Here is a 22,448-nt window from a genome sequence, read left to right as displayed (position 1 = left end):
GCTTTATGATATATTTTCATATCTTAGGGCCAGTCCTTTCTTTTTACTCTTTGTATTAGTTCAGTCTCACACCACTATAAAGAACTACACAAGACTGGGTAATTTATAAAGAAAAGAGGTTTAATTGACTCACAGTTCTGCAGGCTTAACAGGAAGCAGGAGTGGGAGGCCTCAGGAAACTTATAATCATGGTGGAAGGTGAAGGGGAAGCAAGCACATCTTACCATAGCGAAGCAGGGGAGAGAGAGTGAAGGCAGAAATGCCACACAGTTTTCCACTATCAGATCTTGTGACAACTCACTATCTCGAGAACAGCGAGGGAGAAATCCACCCCATGATCCAATCACCTCCCACCAGGCCCCTCCCCTGACACATGGGGATTACAATCTAACATGAGATTTGGGTGGGAACACAGAGCCAAACCATATCACTCTTCATTTCCAGAATTTTCTTAGCTCTCCTTCTCTGAACTGTTTCAACTCACAACACTTCTGGTGTGAGTTTCTTTCCTCACATCAACCAATTTTCCAACTTCTTTGGATACCAACTGAATATCCCAAATTCTATTCAGTTCTGACGCTATCTGGAGTTAGTGCAGACTGTTAAGTGAAGGGTTCAGTTCTACAAGTCTGTCTCCACTTCAGGTGCCAACTGCAAGTTTGGGTCTCCCAAATCTCGGCTCACTGCAAGCTCTACCTCCCAGGTTCAAGCGATTCTCCTGCCTCAGCCTCCTGAGTAGCTGGGATTACAGGCATGTGCCACCACACCCAGCTAATTTTTGTATTTTTAGTAGAGACGGAGTTTCACCATGTTGGCCAGGATGGTCTCAATTTTTGGACCATGTGACCTATCCACCTCAGCCTCCCAAAGTGCTGGGATTACAGGCATGAGCCACTGCGCCTGGCTGGGTCTCCTATATTTCTGAATGACTGGTATAAAGTCAGAGGCTTCCCACAACCCCTTCCTCGGGTTCGATAATTTGCTAGAATAGCTCACAAAACTCAAGAAAACACTTTACTTACCATTACCAGTTTATTATGAAGGATACACCTCTGCAACAGTCAAATGGAAGAGATGCACAGGACAAGGCATGAGGTGGGTGTGGAGCCTCCATGCCCTCTGCAGGAACCCACCCTCTCAGTACCTTCATGTGTTTATCAGTCCAGAAGCTCTTCCGACTGTCGTTTAGGAGTTTTATGGAGGGCTTACCTAGGCATGATTGATTAAATAATTGGCTGCTGGTAATTAACTCAAATTTCAGCTCTTCTCTCAGTCCTGGAGGTCAGGGGTAGGGCTGAAAGTTCTACCTTCTAATCATGGCTTCATATTTCTGGCAACCAGCCTCATCCTGAAACTATCTAAGGCTCCCTCCTCATGAGGGGCTGCCTCATTAGAACAAAAGATGCTCCTGTCACCCAGGAAATTCCAAGGATTTAGGAGCTCTGTGTTAGGAACTGGGGACAAAGACCAAATATACATTTCTTACTGTATCACGCCATTACATAATATATGAATTTTAGAATGACTTGACTAGATTAAATTTTTTTCTTCAATTGGGACTCATGCTAAATTCATGGAACAATTTAGGTAAAAAGTGAAATTTTTACAAAATTAATTCACCCCCAAAATAAGATATACCTTTACATTTATTTATACCTTTTTTTTTTTTTTTTTTTTTTTTTTTTTTTTGAGATGGAGTCTTGCTCTGTCGCCCAGGCTGGAGTGCAGTGGCATGATCTCGACTCACTGCAAGCTCCACCTCTGGGTTCTCACTGTTCTCCTGCCTTAGCCTCCAGAGTAGCTGGGACTACAGGTGCCCGCCACCACGCCCGGCTGATTTTCTTTTTGTATTTTTAGTAGAGACAGGGTTTCACTGTGTTAGCCAGGATGGTCTCGATCTGCTGACCTCGTGATCTGCCCGCTTTGGCCTCCCAAAGTGCTGGGACTGCAGGCGTGAGCCACCGTGCCTGGCTATTTACACGTTTAAATTCCTCAGGAGCACTGTTCAAAATTCAAAAGGAACAAATGAGCATACGGGGAAAGCTTCCCCGCTGTTGTAGGAAACAGGGACTATGTTCCCTAGTCACTGTTTCCTTCCCACAGGCAATCTGTGTTACTGGTTTCTTGTGTATATAACCCATGATTTTAAGCTAATTTAGCACTTAAACAAATGCTTGCCTATGTGTATCTTATTCTGCATTATGCTTATGTTTTTTTCACTTAATATAGCTTGGTAATTTTTTCGTATCTATACATGAGTTTCCTCATTTTGTAAAAATGATACATGGCTTTGTGGGTTTTTAAAATACTTGATTTTGGGGGCCAGGTGCAGTGGCTCATACCTGTAATCCCAGCACTTGGAGGCCAAGGCGGGTGGATCATGAGGTCAGGAGTTCAAGACCAGCCTGACCAGCATAGTGAAACCCCATCTCTACTAAAAATACAAAAATTAGCTGGGCGTGGTGGCAGGTGCCTGTAGTCCCAGCTACTTGGGAGGCTGAGGCAGGAGAATCACTTGAACCTGGGAGGTGGAGGTTGCAGTGAGCCGAGATCACGCCATTGCACTCCAGCCTGGGTGACAGAGTGAGACTCCATCTCAAAACAAATAAACAAAACTTGATTTTTTAAAGGGTAGTTTTTAGGTTTACAACAAAATTGAGAAGAAACTTTTCAAAAATTTTTGAACTCTTTATGGGTGTCCCCCATTAGCAACTCCCCCAGCAGATTGGCACATTTGTTACAGCTGATGAACCTATACTGACACATCATTATCACCCAGAGCCCCTAGTTTACATTAGGATTCACTCTGCTGTTGTACATTCTGTGAGTGTGGACAAATGTATAATGACATGTATCTACCACTGCAGAGTATTTTCACTGCCCTAAAAATCTGCTGTGCTTTGCCTCTCTCTGTCCCCTTACCCCATGGCAACCACTGAGCTGTTTACTGTTTCTACACTTTTGCTTTTTCCAGGCTGTCAGTAGTTGGAGTCGTACAGTATGTAGCCCTTTCAGATTGGCTTCATTCATTTAGTAATATGCATTGGAGGTTCCTCTGCATATCCTCCTCCTCAAGGAGCCTTCATTCCTTGATAGCTCAATTCTTTTTAGTGCTGAATAAAATTCCATTGTCTGAATGCATCACAGTTTATCCATTCACTGACTGAAGGATATCTTGGTTGTTTCCAAGCTTGGGCAATTATGAACAAGGCCATTGTAAACATTCATGTGAAGGATTTTATGTGAACATAAGATTTTAGCTCCTTTGGGTATATACCAAGGACATGATTATTGGATCATTTGGTAAGAATACATTTAGTTTTGTGAAAAACTACCAAACTGTCTTCCAATGAGGCTGTATCACTTTTGCCTTCCCACCAGCAATGAATGAGACGTCCTGTTGCTTCACATCCTCATCAGCATTTGTTGTCTGTGTTCTCGAGTCTGGCCATTCTAACAGGTGTGTAGTGGTATCTCACTGTTGTTTTAGCTTGTGCTTCCCTGATGACATATGGTGTGGTGCATCTTTTCATATCCTTATTTGCCATCTGTAGATCTTCTCTAGTGAAGTCTTTGTTAAGGACCCATTTTAAAATCAGATTGTTTTCTTATTGCAGAGTTTTAAGAGTTCTTTGTATATTTTGGATAATAGTTCTTTATGTGTATTTTGCAAATATTTTCTCCCAGTCTGTGGCTTTTCTTCTCATCCTCTTCACATTGTTTTACAGAACAGAAGGTTTTTAACTTTAATGGAATCCAGCTCATCAGTTATTTCCTTCACAGAGTGTGCCTTTGTTGTGGTATCTAAAAAGTTTTCAGTATACCCATGCTCACCTAGGTTTTCTCTTATGCTGTCTTCTAGGAGCTTTACAGTTTTGCATTTTACATTTGGGCCTATGAGCCAATTTAAGTTAATTTGTATGAAGGTTGTAAGGTCTGTGTCTAGATTCTTTTTTTTTGTATGTGGATATCCAATTCTAGCAAAATTTAGTAAAAACAACAACAAAAAACAAAACTATTTTTGTTTCATTGTGTTGCTCCCTTGTCAAAGATCAGTTGACTACATTTATGTGGGGTCCATTACTTCTGGAACTCTATTTTGGTCCACTGATCTATTTATTCTTTCACCCTACCACATATTTTTGAATACTGTGGCTTTATGTCTTGAAGTCAGGTAGCATCATTCTTCCAACTTTGTTCTTCTCCCTTAGTATTCTGTTGGCTATTCTGGGTCTTTTGCCTCTCCAGTAAACTGTAAAATCAGTTTGTTAATATCCACAAAATAGCTTGCTGGGATTTTGATTGTGGTTGCATTGAATCTATAGATGAAGCTGGGAAGGAAGAAATTACATCTTGGCAATATTGAGTCTTCCTATCTATGAACATGGAATAGTTCTTCATTTATTCAGCTCTTATTTGATTTCTTTCATATAACATTTGTAGTTTCCCTTATAAAGATCATATATATATATATATATATATATATAGTTAGATTGATATATATTTCATTTTGAGGTGTGGGGGCTAACATAAATAGTATTGTGTTTTTAATTTCAAATTCTATTTATTGTTGGTATAGGAAAGTGACTTTTTTTTTTTTTTTTTTTTAACACTGTACCCTGCAACCTTGCCATAATGGCTATTCCAGGTTTTTTTATTCTTTTGGATTTTCTACATAGGTAATCATGTCATCTGTGAACATAGTTTTATTTCTTCCTTCTTATTTAGTATATCCTTTCTTTTCACTGGACTGCAGTCCAGCGTTGAAAAGGAATGGTGACAGGGACCTCCTTGCGTTGCTCTTGTTGTTGGTAAGAAAGATTCTAGTTTCTCACCATTCAGTATGAAAATAACTGTGGGTTTTTCATACCTGGGATAAATCCTATCTGGTTGTCAAGTGTAATTCTTTTTACACATTGCTGGACTCTATTTGTTAATATTTTGTTGAGGATTTTTGTATCTAGGTTCATGAAAGATATTGGTCTGTTATTTCCTTGCCATGTCTTTGTCTGGTATGTGTATTAGGGTGAGTCTGGCCCCATATAATGAGTTATAAAGTATCCCTTCTGCTTTGATCTTCTGAACCAGATTGTAAAAAAGTGGTATAATTTCTTACTTATATGTCTAACAGAATTCACAAGTAAATCCATATGAGCCTGGCATTTTCTGTTTTGGAAAGTTACTAATTATTGATTTTGTTTCTTTAATAGATATAGGCCTATTCAGATTGTTTCTTGTGAGTTTTGGTAGAGTGTCTTTCAAGGAATTGGTTTTTCCTCTTTTCTTTCTTCTCTTTCTCTCTTTTTCTTTCTTTCTTTTTTTTGATACTGAGTCTCACTCTGCTGCCCAGGCTGGAGTGCCGTGGCATGATCTCAGCTCACTGCAACCTCCGCCTCCCAGGTTCAAGCGATTCTCCTGCCTCAGCCTCCAAGTAGCTGGGATTGTAGGTGCCCGCCACCACACCCAGCTAACTTTTGTATTTTGAGTAGAGACAGGGTTTTACCATGTTGGCCAGGCTGGTCTTGAACTCCTGACCTCAAGTGATCCACCTGCCTCGGCCTCCCAGTGTTGGGATTACAGGCATGAGCCACCACACCTGGCCAAATTGGTCCTTTTCATCTAGGTTATCAAATTTGTGGGTGTGGAGTTTTTCATAGTATTCCTTTATCTTTTTAATGTCTATGGGATCTGTAGTGATACCCTCTCTTTTGTTTCTGATATTAATAATTTGTGTCTTCTTTTATTCTTAGTAAACCTGGCTAAAGGCTTATCAATTTTGTTGGTCTTCTCCAAGAACCAGGTTTTGGTTTCATTGACTTTATTTCCTGTTTTTAATATCATTTATTTCTGGTCTACTTTCTTACTATTTCTTCAGTTTATTTTGGATTTAATTTGCTCTTCTTTTTCCAGTTTTCTAAGGTAGAAGCTTAGATAATTAATTGTATACTGTATTCTTTTCTAATATACACATTCAATGCTATAATCTTCCCTCTAAACACTGCTTTCACTGTATCCCACAAATTTTGGCAAGCTGTGTTTAAATTTCATTTAGTTTAAAATGTGAAAATTTCCTGAGGTTTCTTCTTTGGCCCATGTGTTAATTATGTGTGTTTTGTTTTTGTTTTTGTTTTTGACACAGGGTCTCACTCTGTTGCCCAGGCTGGAATACAGTGGTGCCATCATGACTCACTGCAGCCTTGACTTCCCAGGCTCAAGCGATCCTCTTACCTCAGCCCCCTGAGTAGCTGGGGCTGCAGATGCATGCCATCATGCCTGGCGAATTTTTGTATTTTTTGCTGAGACAGGGTCCCACTATGTTTCTCAGGCTAGTCTTGAACTCCTGGTCTCAGGTGATCTTCCTGCCTCAGCCTCCCAAAGTGCTGGAATTAGAAGTGTGAGCCATAGTGCCCAGCCCTAGAAGTGTGTTCTGTAATCTCCACATCAATCTTTGTTTTCAGTCTTTTACTAATATAAGTAGGGCTGCCATAAATAATTTTGTAGACTATTATTTCCCACGTGTGCATATCTTTAGGCTAAAATCCTGGAAGTAGAATTGCCAGGTCACACTACATGTACATTTACAATTTGGATAGATCTGGCAAATTTGTAATTAGGTTGTACTAATTATACTCATCTGCCATGTCATTTCCACACATTCTTCCCCCGCCTCACCCCCGCCACTCCCCCCACCGAGACAGAGTCTTGCTCTGTCACCCAGGCTGGAGTGCAGTGGCATGATCTTGGCTCACTGCAACCTCTGCCCCCTGGGCTTAAGCAATTCTCCTGCCTCAGCCTCTGGAGTAGCTGTGATTATAGGTGCCCATCACCACACCTGGCTAATTTTTGTATTTTTAGTACAGACAGGGTTTCACTATGTTGGACAGGCTGGTCTCAAACTCTTGACCTCATGGTCTGCCTGCCTCGGCCTCCCAAAGTGCTGGGATTACAGGCTTGAGCCACTGCAACTTCTTATTAACATACTACATTATCAAGCTTTTTATTATTTACTCATCTTAAAGGCGAAAAATATCTCAAATTGGTTCTAATTTGCATTTTGATTACTATCAGTGAAGTTTAGTATAAACTTTAAGAACCTTTTTTTTTTTTTAACTTACAAACTTTCTGTTCATAACATTTTTAAATTTTTTCTTCCATACTGTTCATTTTCTTAAACATTTTAACAATCAGTATTATGGAAGTAAACTTTTATAAAATGAATTATAAACATTTTCCTGCTTTTGACATATTGTGATTTGTCACATAAAATATTTTGATTTTTATTGTTGATTTTTAAATTTTTTTCATATGGCTTCTGTTTTCTGTACTACTTTTTCTGCTTAAAATATGCCTGTAGTCCCAGCTACTCTAGGAGGCTGAGGTGGGAGAATTGTTTGAACCTGGGAGGTAGAGGCTGCAGTGAGCCTGACTGAACCACTGCACTCCAGCCTGGGCAACAGAGATCTGTCTCAAAAAACAAACAAACAAACAAAAATCCTAGCTGCCTTGGCCCTAGCTACCTTTAAAAAAAATTAATGTACTCACCACTAGACTTAATAAATGTTAACATTTTGCTGTGCCTACCTTTTTTTTCTTTTTTGAGACAGTCTCGCTCTGTCTCCAGGCTGGAGTGCAGTGACACGATCTCGGCTCACTACAACCTCTGCCTTCCAGGTTCAAGTGATTCTCCCACCTCAGTCTCCCAAGTAAGTGGGATTACAGGCGCCCACCACCACACCAAGCTAATTTTTTTTTTTCGTATTTTTAGTAGAGTCGGAATTTCACCATATTGGCCAGGCTGGTCTTGAACTCCTGACCTCAGGTGACCCACCTGCCTCGGCCTCCGAAAGTACTGGGATTATAGGCATAAGCCACCATGCCCTGCCTCTGCTTTATTATTTCAGAAATAGAAAATATACATAGTTCCCTTTGAAGGTCTTCCCAGCACCAGACCCCTCCCCAGCCTCCAAAGGTAACTGCCATTTTCAAGTTGGAGTATATACTTCTGGTTTGGATCAGAGTCCTTAATTTTGAGACTGGAGAACTCCCCTAGCCGGCTTAAGCGAAGGGATTTATTCAGTGCAAGAGCTGAAAAAATAGACCCTTGACTGTGTTTCCTGGAAAGTCTCCTTAAAATCACACCTCAGGCTGGGCTGCCAAAGTTACTGCTGTGGCTCCAAAGCCTTGTTGTTTCTACCACAATCAGGAAGCTGTCGTTATAGCTGCTGGGTCTAGAATGGCATTTCTGACATTCAAAATTAATGTCCCAATGTGGACCTTTGCTTTTTTCCATTTATGACTCAGTTCTAAATCAGTCTTGGACAAATGCCATCTGACAAGTGAATCTAAATTAGATATAAAAACCTGGGTGCAAGGGAGTTTGGAAGAAAGGCTTTTCACTCTCTGTGTGTACACCAGGAGGCTAGGCAGTATTGTATAAGCCAGTTCACAGTATTTGTAAACTTCCTGAATATTTGAATTTTAATGTTCCTACTATTAATTTCTACATGAGCATTAGTGTACTGGGTATTCAAAAAATTTACATAAACTATATCATAGTGCAATTTTGCCTTTTCATCCAGTATTATTAATCTTTCCCCCAGTTAACATCTGTAGCTCTGCTTCGTTCTTTTTCAGTGCTATACAGTTTACATATTAGTTATTTGTTGCTGTGCAACAAACTGCATTAAAACGTAATGGTTTAAAACATTTGTTATCTCAGTTTCTGTGTGTCAGGAATCCAGGTGTAGCTTAGCTGGGCCCTCTGGCTCAGATTCTCTTGTAAGGCTGTAATCAAGGTGTCTCCTGGGAGAGTGGTCTCATCTAAAGACTTGACTAGGGCAGGATCTACTTCCAGCTCACTCACGTGGTTGCTGGGAGGATTCAGTTCCTTGCTGGTTGTGAGCTGCAGGCTATCATTAGTTCCTTGCCATGTATGTCTCACAAGGCAGCTCACAATGTGGCAGCTTGCTTCATCAGAGTAAGCAAACAAGAACATGATGTCACCATCTGGTCATGGGTAGAACAGTTTCCCCCTGAAACCTCAAAATGTGACTCCATGTGGAAATAGGGTCCTTCCAGACGTAATTGGTTAAGGATTTTGAAGTGAAACCAGTCTGGATTTAGCATAGACCCTAAATCCAAGGACCAGTGTTTTTATAAGTAGAAGGGAAGACACAGGTCCCACAGAAGGCAATGTGAAGATGGAGGCAGAGATTGGGACGATGCATCTGCTAGCCAAGGAACATCAAGGATTGTCAGCAGCACAGGATGATTCCTCTCTCTGGGCCCACAGAAGGAACCAACCCTGTTGACACCTTGACTCCAGCCTTACAGTCCCAGGAAACATGAGACAATAAATTTACATTGATTTGAGCTACCGAGTTTGGTTTGTATCTTTTGTCATATGCTACGCTTTTTTTTTTTTTTTTTTTTTTTTGAGACGGAGTCTTGCTCCGTCGTCCAGGCTGGAGTGCAGTGGCATGATCTCAGCTCACTGCAACCTCCACCTTCCTGGTTCAAGCGATTCTCCTGCCTCAGTATCCTGAGTAGCTGGGACTACAGCACATGCTACCACGCCCAATTTTTGTATTTTTGGTAGAGACGGGGTTTCACCATATGCTTTTTTTTTTTTTAACATGTAGATCTTTTTTTTTTTTTTTTTTGAGATGGAGTCTCGCTCTGTAGCTCAGGCTGGAGTGCAGCGGCCGGATCTCAGCTCACTGCAAGCTCCGCCTCCCGGGTTCACGCCATTCTCCGGCCTCAGCCTCCCGAGTAGCTGGGACTACAGGCGCCCGCCACCTCGCCTGGCTAGTTTTTTGTATTTCTTAGTAGAGACGGGGTTTCACCGTGTTATCCAGGATGGTCTCGATCTCCTGACCTCGTGATCCACCCGTCTCGGCCTCCCAAAGTGCTGGGATTACAGGCTTGAGCCACCGCATCCGGCCAACATGTAGATCTTTACAGTAGATTGTGTGTATGAGTTTATACTTATTTCTGCCACTGTCTTTTCTAACTCATGCATTTTCTTTTTCCATTTTTCTTTTACTGGTTGCATTAGTTGCATTTTATTTCTTCTTTGCTTTCCTGTGATTTTTTTTTTTTTTTTTTTTTTTTGGAGACAGAATTTCGCTCTTGTTGCCCAGGCTGGAGAGCAATGGTGCGATCTTGGCTCACCACAACCTCCTCCTCCCAGGTTCAAGCAATTCTCCTGCGTCAGCCTCCTGAGTAGCTGGGACTACAGGCACCCGCCATAACACCTGGTTAATTTTTCTATTTTTAGTAGAGACAGGATTTCACCATATTGGCCAGGCTGGTCTTGAACTCCTGACCTCCTAATCCGCCTGCCTCGGCCTCCCAAAGTGCTGAGATTACAGGTGTGAGCCACCATGCCCGGCCTGTCTTTTCTCAGCTTTTAAGTATTTCTCTTTGTGCTCAATGGTCTACAGCTTCACTTGTGTGGATCTGTTTTATTTATACTGCTTAGGATTCAATGTGCCGTTAAATCTGTGGACTTGTGTCTATCAAATCCTGGAGGACTCTGTCCTCCTCCAGATGGTGCCTCTCCCCATTCTCCCTTCTGGATCTCCTAACTGGACATATTTTGAAGTGTTTCTTTCTATTCTCATATTTTATCTTTCAAATTTTCCATTTTTCTCTCTCTGTGCTGTATTCTAATTGAGTCCCTTCATTGTCTTCCAATTTACTAATTCCCTCTAGTTACGTCTGGTCTTCGGTGACACCTAGACTTTGAAGTTTTTTTGTTTGTTTCAATGACTATATTCATCATCTCTAGTCTATTAATATGGTTTTTTGTCAAATCCATTATTTTTAAACTGTGTTGGTTTAGTTTTTCTTTTTCTTTTTTTTTGAGACGGAGTCTTGCTCTGTCACCCAGGCTGGAGTGCAGTGGCGCGATCTCGGCTCACTGCAATCTCTGTCTTCTGGGTTCCCACCATTCTCCTGCCTCAGCCTCCAGAGTAGCTGGGACTACAGGCGCCTGCCACCACGCCCGGCTGATTTTTTGCATTTTTAGTAGAGACGGGGTTTCACCGTGTTAGCCAGGATAGTCTCAATCTCCTGACCTCGTGATCCACCCGCCTCGGCCTCCCAAAGTGCTGGGATTACAGGTGTAAGCCACCATGCCAGGTCTGGCTTAGTTTCTTTTTTGCTTATCTGTTTAAGCATGTTAAGCCTACTCATCTTAACGTCTCTTTCAGATTATTTGATAATTGTTACCAGTCTTGGTGATGCAAATTCCATATATTGCATACACTGCTATGTCTGCCTCAAGATGGTTGAGTTCTTCGTGTGCTTCATTTCCTTTTTCCTTTGCACCTGGGGAGGGGACAGAACTGTCTTCCCCACTTCGTCCACAATTACCATCCCAGGTCAAATGTCTTAACATAGGACAAAGCCTTTGTTTCCTTAAACAGAGACCCCAAAGGGCTTGCCCTGTCAGCCCTCCAGTGTCCTGACATCTCTGAATGGGTACCTGGTACCCAGCACCCATCTCTGAGAGCCCTCTGTCAGTTCTCCAGTGTGCCTCTCATCTCTCAATACCCATTCAGAGGTACCAGGCAGTGAACTAACGTTAATTCTGAGAACTTCTCATCATACTCATATGGCCCTGTGTGACCTTGAAAAAGTCATTTAACTACCAATCTTTTCTGTAAAGTAGGGAATATTATTTATTATTTAGAGATAGGGTCTTGCTTTGTTGCCAAGGATGGAATATAGTGGCATGATCATAGCTCACTGCAGCACTGAACTCCTTGGCTCAGGCAGTCCTCCCACCTCAGCTCCTAAGCAGCAGAGATCACAGGTGCATGTCACTATGCCTGGCTAATTTTTAAATTTTTTGTAGAGATGAGGTCTTGCCATGTTGCCCAGGCTGGTCTTGAACTCTTAGGCTTACAATGTACTGAGATTACAGTCATAAGCCACTGTGCCTGACCTTTATTTAAAAAAATAAATATTATAAGTATTATGAAACAAAGAATTCTCCAAAAAGATAAAACATGATTTCTTAAAAAGAAATGGTTTAATTTCATTTTCATCTGGGAAGAAACCACAAATACGAGTTTAAAATGAAATGACAAACACATTGACATGTCAAGTGTCATTTTTTATGGTATTATGCTTATTCAAAGTGTGAAGGTACAGAACCTCTTTATAAATTTCTGGCATCAAAGATTCCCACTGCAGATAAAAACAGGTTGGTTATAAAATGTCAATTCATTAAATATACCATTTTTGTTCTTTGTTTTTATAAGGAATATTTTGTAGAAACAGTATAAAATAGGGTAGACGTTTGGAATTCAATTATAAAATTTTAGAAAAAAGTGTTAAGCCCTAATTTTTCTTTGCAAACCAAGAAGAGTCTAATTTTACCTTGGGGAGTTACCTGTGAAGTTCATTAGGCAGCTAGAGCTATTTCAGAGCCCTGGGTTCTATAGAGTAGAAGCAGCCTTCTTTAGTGCTTAGAAAAAGACCCCAGCTTTTTCCAATTAGCCTCAATCAGAAAAGTTTAACATACACGAATATTTCTATAGTGCAGTAAAAATGTCATTTTATATTAATTTGCATTATGAAAATAAGTCTGTATACCAAGTAATGCATAATGAATATGAATCATGTAAATTTGGTCATGGTATTTGAAGTTGGCTTTGGCTTTGAACTATTTTTGAATTCACAGAAAATACTGAGCTTTTAATAAAATAAATAAAGCATTTTAATTGATATTAATAATCAAGTTCAAATTTTCTTTTAATTTTTCATTTGCTACTCAATTTTAAAAGAGAAGTCACTCTCAGTAGTGTTCCAAGGTGAGTGATTGCACCTTCTATGATGTGAAAAAGTTGCTAAAGATCCTATTGCCATTAGCTGTTCTTAAGTGCTGAACATAACTGAGAGAAATTGTTTGCAATAGACATGCTCTGTCACTGGCAGGAAATCCATTAATACCCTTTGCAGGGGCACTCCAGACCTTGTGTTTTATCAGAAAGCTGATGCAAACCATGGTCTTCATGTGCCTTTCTGAAGAGCTCCTGCGGCAGGCCCAGGCTATAGTGGCCAAGTCTCACTTGACAGTAATGGCATCGGATGGTGGCTGCAGAAGGTTACTGATGTCCCCGTGGGCTTTCACAGGCTATGCAGACCACGGGGCTGTTCTGCCTAATACTGAAAGGACCAAGGAACTCTGGCTGCCCTCAGGAATTCCAAATGACCAAAGGAACAAAGCTTCAGGGCTCTGGGTGGTGTCTCCCACTATTCAGGAGGTGGTCGGAGGCTCCGCAGGTTCATTTCGTCCAATCCTTTCCAGTATTTAAAGTTGTTGTCAAGATGCTGCATTAAATCAGGCAGGTCTACAAAGGCTGGAGAGAAAGATGGGAATGTGATATCCTTTCACAGCCTCTGTTTACATTTTAGGCTTTCTACTAAGAGCATTTTAAAGAGTGACAGATGGGAGCAGGCATCTGCATGAGGCTAAACAGACCCAGGCAAACACACCCAGCAGCTTCAACGAGCCGAGCCATGGCTGACTGAAGTTGGCTGACCCTATTCTCAATGCCAGCACCTCCTCTATGACCACCTGCTGAGCTGGTAACTGTGGTAAATAAAACAGAAGGTGGCTAATCTGCTTAATTACCATTAAACCAGCACCTTTGGGCCTGGGTGTCAGAAAGCAACATGTAGTGTGCCCCCCACCTGACGGCCTGGCCCTTGTGTGCTCGCTCTCCCTTCACGCATGCTTCACATACACCAGCATCTCCTTCCACCTGCACCACATGAAGAACGTGCAGCCTGGGGATGCACACGTCTGGTCTCAGTCCCAGAGGCAGTGAACTGCAGAGCATGCAGTTCCCCCAAAGCCGCAGCTGTCTCCACTGCTTCAGTCCTTCTCCCCAGCCGCCTACCCCTGTTCTACGGCCTTCTTGAGACACGGGTTTATTTCCTGGACATTTACCAGCCCTGTAGCCCCTCCTCCAAGGTGCAGCCCTCAGGACAAAGATGACCATGGAATATCAGTTCTCTGATATTTTTTTGATAGACTCCTGTGCCCCCCTGAAGTTAGAGGAGGGTGACATCCATCAGTCAGAGACAGACCCGTCCTTCTGGTCTTGTGTAGAGTGAGGCCGGGAGAAGCAGGGGATAGTGGAGGGCAAAGGGCTGCTGTAGAAACACCATGGGTTTTGGAGCCAGCACGATTGGTTTTGAACCCTAGCTGCTCTACTATAAGCTGTGGGGCCCCAAATTCAATCCCGTCATCTATAAAACAGGCATAAAGATGCCTAAGCCTGTGGAGAGTGTTAAGAAAGAACACCCAGCCCTCAGGGGCCCTCGGTGATGGTTCACTTCTCTCTAGTTCTTGAAAGCCCAGGCCCCAAATCATATTCTAAATGAGTCAAATGCACTCCTTCATAGTGGTTCCCTATTATTTAGAGGAAAATATGCTATTTTAAGGAAGATTTCTTACCATCCCAAGCATCAAACATGTCTGTGATGAAGTAATCAATGAAAGAGATTTGGGATTTGGGGATGCTGCAGGTATTTCTGTCAAAAACTGGCATTACCACAGGTAAGTCCTGCTGCTTCTCTTCATCAGTCTGCAAAGCAGAAAACGTCATGATCAGGAGATCCCAGCACCTGGTTTCACTCCACCTAGGGGCAGCCTCTCCGCCACGGGGAGCTTCTCCTGGCAGCCTAAGGTGGCTTGTCACAGTGTGAAGCCAATCGCCACCTCACCCAGCCAAACCAGGTCTCATAACAGATACCAAGTTGTTCTCAGAATGATGACTACTCCATGTCAGCGGGGTCTGAGGACACCCCAACTCAAGCCAAACTTTAAACATCTGGAAGCCTCCTTGCAGAAGCTCCTCAGGTAAGATCCCAAACATTTTCTGTAGTCAGCCACTGGTCTGTTGTTCCTACTGACCTAAAGAAACTGAGGCAAAATTAACATACAGAGTTTATTTGGGCCAAGGTTGAGGCCAGCTGCTCAGGAAACACTGGAAGTGTTCTGCAGAATAAAGGAGATGCTCCAGTTTTTAAAGAAAAATGAATGAATCAGCAATTATAAAAGTTTTAAGGAATTATTACTGTACTGGTTTATTAAAAGAACACTGATTAGTAATTGGCTATATACTGTTGAATGATAGGGTATGAATTATGGCATTGTTAGGTTAATTTATGGCTACTAGCTTAGAGTCCACAGAGCACGCAATTACCTTAGGTCAGTGTGGGGAGTGAGGCGTAACTGCTGTCACATTTCAGTGCCTCTCTGGGCCTGACAACTAAAGGGGACTCACGTTCCTCAGAGAAAAAGATCCTTTCTTTTCTCCTGTCACAGTGCAACTGTCCTTCCACCCAGCTTGAAGTGTCCCCATACAGGGGCCATTTCACAGGGAAAGGCCTATAGGCTGCTTCTCTTCTATGGCTGTATTATTTATTTGAAAAGGTTCTGAACACCCTTGAGATCCTGGATGTTAAAAAAAAAAAAAAAAAAAAAAGCTCTGAGTATTTATATATTTTAGTCAAACTCTTCCACATCTTCAGGATTCCAGAGAGACTCACAAAAAACTAAAAACATAATTAAGAACCTGAGGAAAAAGGCAAGTGTCCTGTTCTTTCTTTGATAAGGTCTCATTTTGGCCCAACAGTGCTGGAGAAAAGGGTGAGGTAAGGCCCATGGGGTGGTAAAGAGGCACTGGAATGAGGCCAGAAGTCCTCAGTGCATTCTCTAGAGGCCCCTGTGGATGTTCAGTGAGAATCACCACAAGATCCCTGCTGTGCCAGGGCACCTGTGCTGGGAGTCAAGTGAAATGGTGGGGCAGGATGAGAACAGGGCGAGCACAGATGGAGTGAGGTAGGAGTGTGCTGGGGGGAGCAGCTCTTCTAGATGGGACCCTAGTACATGTGTGCGGCTGGGTGGAGGGGATGGTGGCTGTGGTGCTGAACACTAGCCTTTCTTCCCAGTGCCGGGGCTGGAGTGGGTAGAGCCAGCCCTCTGGGGGTCACTCTGGGAGGGCCTGAGGTGTTGGGCCGGGTGTGGTAAGGAAGATGGGAGAAGGGTAGCTGAGTGCACAGAAGAAAGGCTAACCACTGAAGTCTCGTCCCACTGTTGGCCGCTTACAAGACGTGTCTTCTTGTAAGACAGCCGTACTTCTGCCTCCCAAATGGTCAGCAGAGTTCACCCCATCACAGCCAGGCTTCTGGGGGCTGGCGGAACCCACTCACAGCTCCTCCCCTTAGCCCTTGCTCCACAGTGCCTCACCATGGCTGCAGCGCCTCAACAAGAACATTGCCATGCTTGCACTCACAGGCCCTCCAGGAATGCCAGGTCAGAAAGTTCTCTCGTCCCAGCATCTCTCTACCCCTACCACAGCTCTACAGCACCAGCTCCGGCACTTGCATGGGGATCCCCAAAGTCACGGACTCCACTGCCTTTCTTCTGTGCACTCAGCCACCCTTCTCCCATCTTCCTTACTACACCTGGCCCAGCACCTCAGGCTCTCCCAGAGTGACCCCCAGAGGCCTGGCTCTACCAACTAGTTGTGCACCTTGCCCTGTGCACAACAACTCACTCCAGCTCTCCATATGGGCTCTCTACTTGAGGGAAGCAGGCAAACCTCTGGAGGTTTTCCTAGGATGGCACCGTACCTAGCACAGTGCCCAGAGGTGCATTTACGCTAGGTAAGTGTTGATGGTGCTGGAATCACGTGCCAAGAAAGAGGCCCATGCTTCCTGTTTTCAGGTGGACAGTGCCAGACTGTGGGACTGGGCAAAAGCCAGAAGTAAGAGCTCCTGCTGTTCTGGTGGTTTAGAATATGGGATTCACGTGCTTTGGTAAGAGAAGGAGTGGGGAACGCTGGCTCAGCATCCGCTGGCTGTGGTGAAGGCCCTGCTGTTGGCCACAGGCTGGCAGCCTCAGTGCTGTCTCAGAAAAGCAGTCAGCCCTACATGAATCTCTGCCATGGTATAGAGAGGAAGGGGTGGGGGGCGCAGGGAGGGCCTTGGGTTCACAGCCCATGGGCCTGTTCAGCTAAAACAGCAGTGCCCTGGGTGGGGCGCTCTCCTGATGTACCCTTCCTTGGTCATGCTAGACCCTAAACCAGCTCTCTCTGGGCAGCCATGGCAAAGGCTTCATTAGCTCAGCCAGTCAAGTCATCCAGAGGCGTATGCTCTCAGGGCCTGCCCTCCCTATTCACATGGAAGCAGCTGGCTGGCTGAAGGTCAGTGAAGACCCTCATGCTTAGATTTCTTCTCTTTGGCCCAATGTGACAAGTGCATGGAGCGTCCAGGGCCCCCGTTCCCTCCCGGAGACCACTGTTTACTAAGGAGACCAGCAAACTGTGGCCCATGCCCTCATCTAAGTCACCAGTGATAGCTCCACACCTATAGATGCTTCCTTTCTGTGATCCCACCTGAAGGGCAGGGTCTAGAAGTTTCACATTTCACCACTGTGCCCCAAGCAAAAATAAGACTGTACACCTGGCACAGAGCCAGGCAAGTGGTACTCAAGCTCCACTCCCCATGAAGTCAAGCAGCCCCAGTCAGAGAGAAACCACAGATGCCTCTTCACCTTGCTTCAGGCCCTGGCACTCTTGGTATCCATGCCATTCAAGAGAGAGGGTGGCTATAAGGAGTGAACTTGCAAACCTAATCCCACTGAATACAAGAAGCAACTGTGTCTTAATGACTTTAAAACCAAAGCCTGACCACCGGAGTAACATCAGTAATATGGTGGACTAGGAAGCTCCAAGTCCTCATTCCTCCATGAAAACATCTCCATGAAACAAGAGATTGGCTAAAATAACCTTACAAGGGACTCTGGAAAACAGTCAAATTCTACAGCAAACAAGTAAATGCCCATTCAAGAAAAGTCACATTCAAAACAGTAGGAAACTTAAGGGTATTTTCACTCAACCTTGCACCACTTCCCCAGCGTGGTACAATCTTGGTCCGGAGGAGGCAGCAGCCCAGTTTCCAACTGTGTCCCTTGAACTGGAGGGAGCAGAGCAGACCTTATCTGCAACATTCTGACAAGTCTGTGGGCTGCCTGAAGGATTAGTCTGTTTCACTTAGCTCCCAGGTAGAAAAGCAATTACTACTACTCAGGAAAGCTGCAGGGGGATGACAGATATGGATGCATAAAAACAAGAGATTATGAGCAACAGATGAACAATAGATCATCTCAGGCCCTGAGGATAACCTCAGACAAAATACTTCGGGAAATTAAGACATTCGAAAGCAGCTACGTATAGGGGAATTAAGAAGGGTGTGTATATGCAGACCCAGGCAAGACAGACTCATAAAACGTTTGAGAAAACTTAAAATTTTCATGATGGGTTAATTGTTAGGCTCAGAGACAGTTTCCAAAGACTAAGTAGGAGAGGTGGCTGTTTTTTAAAATGCCTAATTTTCAACAAAAATCACAAGGCATACAAAGAAACTAGAAAATATGGTACACTCGAAGAAAAGAAACTGTCCCTAAAGATGTACAGGCACTGGACAAAGACTTGAAAACAACTGTCTTAAATATGCCCAAAGACCTAACAAAACAAAACAAAACAAAAAAAACACACACACCAGGAACTATAGGAAATGACAGGTGAACAACACAGTGAGAATAACAGCAAAGAAAGAAATTATGAAAAGTAACCTAACAGGCCAGGCACGGTGGCTCACACCTGTAATCCTAGCATTTTGGGAAGCTGAGGTGGGATCACCTGAGGTCAAGAGTTTGAGACCAGCTTGGCCAGCATGGTGAAACCTCGTCTCAGCTGGGCATGGTGGTGGGCACCTGTAATCCCAGCTACTTGGAAGGCTGAGGCAGGAGAATCACTTAAACCCAAGAGGCGGAGGTTGCAGTGAGCCAAGATGGCACCACTGCATTCCAGCTTGGGCGACAGAGCAAAAACTCCATCTCAAATTCGAAGGTTGAAAAATACAAAAAAACAAACTTCACCAGAGGGGTTCAGCATCAGATTTGGGCAGACAGAAGAAAGAAAAAAGAACGAAGAAAAGTGAATAGAACCTAATGAACTTATGGGAAACCATCAAATGGACCAATACACATCTTATGAGTCCAGCAAAAAGAGGAGGAGGAGAAAAGGACAGAGATTATTTGAACCTAGAAGTTCAAGACCAGCTTGGGCAATATAGTGAGACCCCATATTTGAAAAAATCTTGGCCAAAAAATGCCATATTTTGGGAAAGATATGAATCTACAAATCCAAGAAGCTAAATAAACTCCAAGTAGGATAAACCCACAGAGATCAATCTGAGGCACACTATAACCAAACAGTCAAAAGACAGAGGATCTCGAAACCAGTAAAAGAAAAGAGACTCATCACATATAGGAAATAATAAGATGATCTGCTCATTTCTCAGCAGAAACCTTGAAGGCCAGAAGGCAGTGAAATTATATATATAAGTGCTAAAAGACAAAAAACTGTCAACTGAAAATTCTGATTCTGGCAAACTGTCCTTCAAAAAAGAGGGAGGAATTAAGACATTCCTAGATAAACATAAGCTGAGGGAATTCATTACCATTAGATCTGACCTACAAAAAATGCTAAAGGAAATCCTTTAGGTTGAAATAAAAGGAAGCTAGACTGTAAACTTGATATAAAGATCTCTGATAATGGTAAATACATGGGAAAATATAAAAAGCAGCATTTTTACAGTTTTGGTTTGTAACTTTGCTTTTAAAAATGCATACAAAATAATTTTAAATGTTAATGGGCATATAATGTATAAAGATATTATTTGTGACATTTACAAAACAGAGTGGGGTGGTAGAGCTATATAGGAGTTCGTGTATGCAATTAATGTTAAGTTGATATCAATTTAAAACTAATTGTTGTAACTTTAGGTTGTCCTAGGCAATCTCTATGGTATCCACAATGAAACTATCTATAGAATAGTTTAGATCAAAATGTGCCATTACAAAATATCAAATAAGCACAACAGGAGGCAGTAATGGAGGAAGAGGGACAAAAAAGCTGTAAGACATACAGAAAACTAACAAAGTAGCAAAAGTCTTTCCCTATCAGTAATTATTTTAAATGTAAATAGATTCAACTCAAAAGCCACAGACTGGCAGAATGGATAAGAACACACGATCCAATTACATTCTATCTACAAGAGAATCACTTTAGCTCTCAACACATACATAAGTTGAAAATGAAAGGATGGAAAAAGATATCTCATGAAAATAATACCCAAAAGAGAGCTGGGGTGAGTATCCTAAGAGACAAACTTTATGTCAAAAACTGTTACAGGCCAGGCGCGGTGGCTCAGGCCTGTAACCCCAGCACATTCGGAGGCTGAGGCAAGCGGATCACCTGAGGTCAGGAGTTCGAGACCAGCCTGACCAACATGAAACCCCACCTCTACTAAAAATACAAAAATTAGCCAGGCATGGTGGTACGTGCCTGTAATCCCAGCTACTCAGGAGGCTGGGGCAGGAGAATTGCTTGAACTTGGGAGGCAGAGGTTGCAGTCAGCCAAGATTGTGCCACTGCACTCCAGCCTGGAACGACATTAATAAAAGGGTCAATTCATCAGGAAGATATAACGATTATAAGCATAAGCACCAAATACCAGAGTTCCAAAACATATGAAGCAAACATTTATAGAACTGAAGGAAGAAACAGATACTTCTAAAATAATGCTTGGAGACTTCAATACTACACTTTTATAATGAACAGAACAATGAGACAATAGAGTTTGAACAATGCTCTAGGCCAAGTGGACCTAACAGAATGTATAGAACATCCACCCAACAACAGTAGAATATACATTTTTTTCTCAAGTGCAAATGGAACATTCTTCAGGATATAACATATGATAGGCCACAAACAGTATATATTTTAAAAGGTAAAGTCATACAAAGTGCCTTTTCTAGTAACAGTGAAATGAAAGCAAAACTCAATAATGGAAGGAAAACCAGGAAACTCACAAGTATATGGAAATTAAATAGCATATGCTTTGATATGGTTTGGATGTCTGTCCCCTTCAAATCACATGTTGAAAAATAATCCCCAGTGCTGGAGGTGGGGTCTGGTGGGATGTGTTTGGGTCATGAGGGCAGATCCTTCATGAATGGCTTAGTGCCCTCCCCATGGTAATGAGAGATCTTGCTCTGAGTTTACAGGTAATCTGGTTAAGAGTGTGGCAATTCCCCCTGCTCTCTTGCCATGTGATATATCTGCTTCCCCTTTTGCTATGATCACAAGCTTCCTAAGGCCGTCACCAGAAGCTAAGTAGATGTTAGTTCCATGCTTGTACAGCCTGCTGAACCATGAGCCAAAATAAACTTCTCTTTATAAATTACCAAGCCTGAGGTATTCCTTTATAGCAACGCAAATGGACTAATATACTCTTAAACAACCAAGGGATCAAACAAGAAATCATAAGGGAAATTAGAAAATACTTTGAGACAAATGAAAATGAAGCACACTATGCCAAAAGTTATTAGATGCAGCAAAAACAGTGATAAGGGGGAAATTAACAGCTGTAAATGTCTACAAGATTTTAAATCAACAACCTAACTTAACATGTTATGGAACTATAGAAAGAATAAACTAAACCTAAAGCTAGCAAAAGGAAGAAAATAATAAAGAACAGAAGTACACAGGAAACAGAAAAACCAATACAGAAAAATCAACAAAACCAAAAGATAATTTTTTGAAAAGATCAACAATATTGACAAATCTTTGGCTAGATGGACTAAGAAAAAAAGACAAGACCCAGATTACTAAAATCAGAATGAAAGTGGGAACATGACTCCAGGTTTCACAGAAATAAAAAGGATTGTAAGAGAGTACCATGAACAATTGTGTGCCAACATAATGACTAAATTCCTGGAAATATGCAACCTACCAGGACTGAATCATAAACAGAATCTGAATAGACCAATGACTAGCAAGGAGATTGAATCAATAATCAAAAACCTCCCAAAAAAGGATGGTTTCACTGGTTAAATTCTACCAAACATTTTGAGAGGAATTAATATCAATCCTTCTCAAACTCTTCCAGAAAAATTGAAAAGGAAGGAAGTACTTCCTAACTCATTCCATGAGGCCAGCTTATCCTAATAACAAAGCCAGACAAAGACACTACAAGAAAATTGCAGACCAATATCCCCTGTAAATACTGATGCAAAAATCCTTAATAAAATACTAGCAATCCAAACTCAGCAGCATATTAAAGGATTATACACAATGACTATGTGGAATTCACTCCTGAAATGCAAGATTGGTTCTGCACATGAAGATCAATCAGTGTGATATATCACATGAAGAGAACGAAGGGAAGAAAACACAGATCTAAAACAGTAAATTTTACCATAAAAAAAGAAGAAAAAAGGAACTGCTGAACTGCTTCCCAAAGTGGCTGTAGCGTTCTATGCATCTATCACAGATGCATGCATTCCAGTTGCA

The 22,448-nt window shown here is 42.3% G+C and overlaps 1 protein-coding gene and 1 long non-coding RNA gene across 8 annotated transcripts in view; one reads left to right on the top strand and one right to left on the bottom strand.

Moving 5' to 3' along the window:
- The window catches only part of LOC126958092 (uncharacterized), a 53,254-nt gene that overhangs the window by 16,072 nt on the left and 14,734 nt on the right, over positions 1-22,448 (top strand). The window lies entirely within an intron of this gene.
- PDE8A (phosphodiesterase 8A) overlaps positions 9,945-22,448 on the bottom strand; it is a 155,870-nt gene continuing 143,366 nt past the window's right edge. For all 3 annotated transcript variants that reach the window (XM_050796136.1, XM_050796135.1, XM_050796137.1), the window contains exons 21-22: positions 14,477-14,606; positions 9,945-13,373 (exon numbers count right to left, since the gene is read on the bottom strand). In XM_050796136.1, coding sequence (XP_050652093.1) covers positions 13,267-13,373; positions 14,477-14,606 — 237 coding nt within the window. In that variant the 3' untranslated portion in view covers positions 9,945-13,266. The remainder of the gene's footprint in view (positions 13,374-14,476; positions 14,607-22,448) is intronic.

The sequence above is a fragment of the Macaca thibetana genome, chromosome 7 (assembly GCF_024542745.1).
Source record: "Macaca thibetana thibetana isolate TM-01 chromosome 7, ASM2454274v1, whole genome shotgun sequence".
NCBI classification, from domain to species: domain Eukaryota; kingdom Metazoa; phylum Chordata; class Mammalia; order Primates; family Cercopithecidae; genus Macaca; species Macaca thibetana.
Note: the sequence above shows the minus strand (reverse complement) of the source record. Positions and strands in the feature narration are given on the sequence as shown.